Source organism: Eurosta solidaginis, unplaced genomic scaffold, assembly GCF_040869045.1.
Source record: "Eurosta solidaginis isolate ZX-2024a unplaced genomic scaffold, ASM4086904v1 ctg00001320.1, whole genome shotgun sequence".
Lineage (NCBI taxonomy): Eukaryota > Metazoa > Arthropoda > Insecta > Diptera > Tephritidae > Eurosta > Eurosta solidaginis.
The window spans coordinates 51,310-58,228 of NW_027137070.1; the positions used below are offsets into that span (position 1 = coordinate 51,310).

Genomic DNA, 6,919 nt, shown 5'->3' on the forward strand with positions numbered 1-6,919 from the left:
TAGCTAAGGACATATGTATATGCATGCTTGGCAAAAGATCTGTTTGTACCTATGTTTAATAGCTTTTAGTCTTATCTGCTATGAATATCTTTTAGGATTCGGGGTGCTCCAACATTTGAAAAACCATTCCGAATCTAAAATAATCACATTGAAAAATTTTGAGTGGATTTAAGCAACCCTGACGTGCGTTCGCTATTACTGATTGGTGGTGTTAAGTTAGAAACGCAGAAAACTTCACTACAACAAGGTGTTCATATTATAGTCGGTACACCTGGACGGCTTGAAGAGATGATTAGTAGTGGGTTTGTGTCGTTGACACATTGCAAATTCTTTGTTCTGGATGAAGCGGATGCATTGCTAAAACAGGGTTATACCGATTTAATCGATCGTCTTCACAAGCAAATACCAAAAATTACATCCGATGGGCGTCGTTTACAAATGGTTGTCTGCTCGGCTACACTTCATGCATTTGAAGTGAAAAAGATGGCTGATCGTTTAATGCATTTTCCTACATGGGTTGATCTGAAGGGTGAAGATGCTGTGCCAGAAACTGTACACCACGTTGTGTGTATGGTCGCCCCTCAACAAGATACCACTTGGCATAATCTAAGACAACATATACGCACCGATGGTGTACATGCTCGTGATAATGTACAACCACAAAATCCTACACCAGAAATATTATAAGAAGGTGTTAAAAATACTTAAAGGCGAATATTGCATATCTGCAATTGACCAACATAAAATGGATCGTGCCATTATCTTTTGTCGCACCAAATTAGATTGTGACAATTTGGAAAAATATTTTAAAACGGGTGGTGGCGATTGATGTTGTTGTTGTGGTGGCGATTGATGCTGTTGTGGCGGTTGTTGTTGTATCTACCAGTTCTACCCGAAGACAAGCAACCCGATGATTGGAATTAATTTATGATGGTAAGTAGGTAGTAACGTTAGCTAAAATCACCTTAATTTCAAAATCAGTTAATTTAACAGGTGGAACAACGTTGACAAAACAACTACCTCAAATGCTACTACAGCCAAACCACAGGAACGTGCAGAACCTGCGCACCACATGACGGAGATTGATACGCCAAACGGATTTAAAGGTATGATGGTAAACTATATTACGTTAAGGTAATAAAATATTAGCAGCCCAATTCCCTTCTCCCATTCCTCGTATTCTAAATAAAAATTCCTTGTAAGTTTTTTTTTCACTTCTCCCTTTCCTCCTATTCTGAACAATGTTCGAAAAAGAGGAAACCAGTTATGGGAGAAGAGTAGGTATTATGAATGTGAGGGAGAGGGATATTTCCTTGCCATCATAGGAGTTTTTCCACGAGTTAAAGGGAATGCATCAAAATAGTTAAAGGAAATTGGTTCTTTTAAGAAAGAACACTTAATTGTACAAATGTGTGCTAAAATATGTATTTGCATTGTACCACATGGTTCACTGTTAACACAACCGCATCAACAACCACAATATTCTCTATTTTAAGTCGAAAAGTATCAAAAGCAACGGAAGAGCTCTTTGTATACTTGATGTAGCCATCCAGAAATTGCGCAAGGATTTTAAGCAGGCTTAATTAGATTTTGTATATGGCGAAGGGCGAACTCAACTCGACATGGCCGCCAGAAATTTGCTTTGCAGAATGAGAGCAGGCCTCTCCGGCGGATTTGTGTTATCCCGCCGTCTTCTTCTTATGCTCCTCAGTTGATGTTGCTGTGGCACCAACTCATTATTCATTTCACATGAAATGCAATAATGTGCGTGGTTTACACCTTATTTCTTAATTTCAAACAAATTAGCAACAATCATTAGACCTTACAAAAATTTTTTTTTTTTTTTTTTAAACAAAATAAGAAATGCGCAATGAGACTTCAATTGACAAAACAGCTGACTTCGAAATTCCTATTCCCCAATTTTTCTTCTCCCTAGGAGAAAAGAATTGGAGGAATTTTTCCGCGGGAATATTTAGAATTGGTATGTAGATGTTTTTAGACAAAAGCATGATTATTGATTCACTGGTATTCTGTGGCAGATAGCGGCTCTGCGGTAGGGTTCTGTTGGCCTCGTTCGTGGTGAACGAGAGCTGGGTTATGGGATTTGTTGGCCTCGTTCGGGGTGAACGAGAGCTGGGTTACGGGGTTTGTTAGAGCGGTTGGGAGTTACAAGTCTCCCTCACCCTCACTGGAGGGTGGCAGTAGGACCAATTTCGTGATTGGTCTGGTGGTTTGTCCCCTTGCCGTATCCAGTTCGACGACTCGAACTCGGTTATCGGGGCCATAATGGAGGTTGGCTATCCGACCAAGTCTCCATTCGTTGGGGGGCAGATTGTCCTCTTTAATGACGACTAAGTCTCCCTGTTTGAGATTCGATTGTGGATGCTTCCACTTCACGCGCTTCTGTAGTTCGGTGAGATACTCCGTTTTCCACCGCTTGCAGAAGGTTTGATGCAGCGCCTTAAGTTTTTCCCATCGATTGACGAGCGAAGCGCGATTCTCGCTGACGTCAATCTCGGGTGGCGCTAGTAGGTGGCCCCCGACTAGGAAGTGCCCGGGGGTGAGTGGCTCCAGGTTAGACGGGTCATTTGAAGATGGGCTCAGGGGTCGGGAGTTGAGACAGGAGGGTGCTAAACTCCTCGAGAGTAAATTTATGATCCGATGCGATCTTTTTGAAATGGGTTTTGAAACTCTTGACTCCCGCTTCCCACAGTCCGCCCATATGAGGAGCAGCTGCTGGTATGAAATGCCATGTAAGGGTTTGGTGGGCATATTTAGAGAGGGTTTGGTTGCGCGCATCAACGAGGAATGCCTTGACCTCTGAGCGGAGAGCCCTCGACGCACCGACAAAGTTCGTTCCGTTGTCGGAATAGAGGTTTTTCGGGCATCCTCGAAAACCATTCCGAATCTAAAATAATCACATTGAAAAATTTTGAGTGGATTTAAGCAACCCTGACGTGCGTTCGCTATTACTGATTGGTGGTGTTAAGTTAGAAACGCAGAAAACTTCACTACAACAAGGTGTTCATATTATAGTCGGTACACCTGGACGGCTTGAAGAGATGATTAGTAGTGGGTTTGTGTCGTTGACACATTGCAAATTCTTTGTTCTGGATGAAGCGGATGCATTGCTAAAACAGGGTTATACCGATTTAATCGATCGTCTTCACAAGCAAATACCAAAAATTACATCCGATGGGCGTCGTTTACAAATGGTTGTCTGCTCGGCTACACTTCATGCATTTGAAGTGAAAAAGATGGCTGATCGTTTAATGCATTTTCCTACATGGGTTGATCTGAAGGGTGAAGATGCTGTGCCAGAAACTGTACACCACGTTGTGTGTATGGTCGCCCCTCAACAAGATACCACTTGGCATAATCTAAGACAACATATACGCACCGATGGTGTACATGCTCGTGATAATGTACAACCACAAAATCCTACACCAGAAACATTATAAGAAGGTGTTAAAAATACTTAAAGGCGAATATTGCATATCTGCAATTGACCAACATAAAATGGATCGTGCCATTATCTTTTGTCGCACCAAATTAGATTGTGACAATTTGGAAAAATATTTTAAAACGGGTGGTGGCGATTGATGTTGTTGTTGTGGTGGCGATTGATGCTGTTGTGGCGGTTGTTGTTGTATCTACCAGTTCTACCCGAAGACAAGCAACCCGATGATTGGAATTAATTTATGATGGTAAGTAGGTAGTAACGTTAGCTAAAATCACCTTAATTTCAAAATCAGTTAATTTAACAGGTGGAACAACGTTGACAAAACAACTACCTCAAATGCTACTACAGCCAAACCACAGGAACGTGCAGATCCTACGCACCACATGACGGAGATTGATACGCCAAACGGATTTAAAGGTATGATGGTAAACTATATTACGTTAAGGTAATAAAATATTAGCAGCCCAATTCCCTTCTCCCATTCCTCGTATTCTAAATAAAAATTCCTTGTAAGTTTTTTTTTCACTTCTCCCTTTCCTCCTATTCTGAACAATGTTCGAAAAAGAGGAAACCAGTTATGGGAGAAGAGTAGGTATTATGAATGTGAGGGAGAGGGATATTTCCTTGCCATCATAGGAGTTTTTCCACGAGTTAAAGGGAATGCATCAAAATAGTTAAAGGAAATTGGTTCTTTTAAGAAAGAACACTTAATTGTACAAATGTGTGCTAAAATATGTATTTGCATTGTACCACATGGTTCACTGTTAACACAACCGCATCAACAACCACAATATTCTCTATTTTAAGTCGAAAAGTATCAAAAGCAACGGAAGAGCTCTTTGTATACTTGATGTAGCCATCCAGAAATTGCGCAAAGATTTTAAGCAGGCTTAATTAGATTTTGTATATGGCGAAGGGCGAACTCAACTCGACATGGCCGCCAGAAATTTGCTTTGCAGAATGAGAGCAGGCCTCTCCGGCGGATTTGTGTTATCCCGCCGTCTTCTTCTTATGCTCCTCAGTTGATGTTGCTGTGGCACCAACTCATTATTCATTTCACATGAAATGCAATAATGTGCGTGGTTTACACCTTATTTCTTAATTTCAAACAAATTAGCAACAATCATTAGACCTTACAAAAATTTTTTTTTTTTTTTTTTTAAACAAAATAAGAAATGCGCAATGAGACTTCAATTGACAAAACAGCTGACTTCGAAATTCCTATTCCCCAATTTTTCTTCTCCCTAGGAGAAAAGAATTGGAGGAATTTTTCCGCGGGAATATTTAGAATTGGTATGTAGATGTTTTTAGACAAAAGCATGATTATTGATTCACTGGTATTCTGTGGCAGATAGCGGATCTGCGGTAGGGTTCTGTTGGCCTCGTTCGTGGTGAACGAGAGCTGGGTTATGGGATTTGTTGGCCTCGTTCGGGGTGAACGAGAGCTGGGTTACGGGGTTTGTTAGAGCGGTTGGGAGTTACAAGTCTCCCTCACCCTCACTGGAGGGTGGCAGTAGGACCAATTTCGTGATTGGTCTGGTGGTTTGTCCCCTTGCCGTATCCAGTTCGACGACTCGAACTCGGTTATCGGGGCCATAATGGAGGTTGGCTATCCGACCAAGTCTCCATTCGTTGGGGGGCAGATTGTCCTCTTTAATGACGACTAAGTCTCCCTGTTTGAGATTCGATTGTGGATGCTTCCACTTCACGCGCTTCTGTAGTTCGGTGAGATACTCCGTTTTCCACCGCTTGCAGAAGGTTTGATGCAGCGCCTTAAGTTTTTCCCATCGATTGACGAGCGAAGCGCGATTCTCGCTGACGTCAATCTCGGGTGGCGCTAGTAGGTGGCCCCCGACTAGGAAGTGCCCGGGGGTGAGTGGCTCCAGGTTAGACGGGTCATTTGAAGATGGGCTCAGGGGTCGGGAGTTGAGACAGGAGGGTGCTAAACTCCTCGAGAGTAAATTTATGATCCGATGCGATCTTTTTGAAATGGGTTTTGAAACTCTTGACTCCCGCTTCCCACAGTCCGCCCATATGAGGAGCAGCTGCTGGTATGAAATGCCATGTAAGGGTTTGGTGGGCATATTTAGAGAGGGTTTGGTTGCGCGCATCAACGAGGAATGCCTTGACCTCTGAGCGGAGAGCCCTCGACGCACCGACAAAGTTCGTTCCGTTGTCGGAATAGAGGTTTTTCGGGCATCCTCGTCTGGAGACAAACCGACTAAATGCTGCTAGAAACGCGGCGGTGCTGAGGTCGCTAGTCGCCTCTAAGTGGACCGCCTTAGTCGCAAAGCAGACGAATAGGCAGACGTAACCCTTAGACATGCGGCATCCTCGTCCGCTGTAAGACTTTATGTCAAACGGTCCCGCGAAATCCACCCCGGTGTTGGTAAATGCCCTGCGTCGGGGAACGTTTGCGGAATAGCGTACAGGCCATGCAGTTGTGTATGATGGATCGGATCATGTTTTTGACCCGAGGTATCCAATACTGCGTGCGTAGGAGCCGCAGCATTAGTTGATTTCCGCCATGTATGGAAATGGTGTGGACAAACTGGACCAGGAGACGGGTGAGTCGGCAGGCGTAAGGGAGGATTATCGGGTGACGCTCGTCGACGGGAACGTCCCTGGATGCGTTGAGGCGACCCCCCACCCGAAGGACATTATCTTCGTCGATAAAGGGGTTTAGAGAGAGAATCTCGCTTTTGGTAGCGATGGGTTTCCTAGTTCTCAGAGAGCTTATTTCTTCGGCATAGTGGTTGGTTTGTGATATCCTTATGAGGCGGCTAGTCGTAGCCTTGATTTCGTCGGGCGAGATCTGGTGAGACTCTGCTTTAAAGGACATTTTAGTTTTTGGACGTGTTCTTTTCGAGAATCGTATAATGTAGGAGATTACCCGCAACGCTCTTGATAGATCGGAAAACCGATCAAGAATATCCTCGCTATTGTTGATGTTCGTTGCTACATGCACTTGTACTCGTTTTTCTTCGATGTTTGTGTGGTACTCCTGTTCGCCTTGAGATGGCCATTTTGCTTTGCCTTCTTGCAGCCAAGAAGGTCCCTGCCACCACAAAGAGTTGGCGACTAGGTCCGTGGCTGGAAGTCCTCTGCTGGCTAAGTCCGCTGGATTTGATGCGGACTCGACATGATGCCATGCTTTAGTTCCTACCTTCTCGACGATTTTCGTTACCCTGTGAGCTACAAATGTTGACCAGGAACACGGGGGTTTTCGAATCCATGCGAGGACGATGGTCGAATCTGTCCATAGGTGCATGTTAAATGTGCCTAAGTTCAGGTTCTCCATCACATTTTCCAAAGTTTCAGCCAGCAAGACGGCACCGCATAACTCCAATCTTGGTAGTGAAATTGTTTTTACTGGTGCCACCCTCGTTTTCGCCATGAGTAGACTAACGTATGCCCTATCGTTGATCTTAGCTCGCACGTAAACCGTAGCCGCGT

The 6,919-nt window shown here is 43.9% G+C and overlaps 1 protein-coding gene across 1 annotated transcript; it reads left to right on the top strand.

Moving 5' to 3' along the window:
• Positions 1-13: 13 nt before the first annotated feature.
• LOC137236097 (ATP-dependent RNA helicase Ddx1-like) lies at positions 14-1,113 on the top strand. The gene is given in 4 exon segments (XM_067758785.1): positions 14-41; positions 164-696; positions 698-933; positions 994-1,113. Coding segments are annotated over 3 exon segments (693 nt in total). The 3' UTR covers positions 830-933; positions 994-1,113.
• Positions 1,114-6,919: the final 5,806 nt, after the last annotated feature.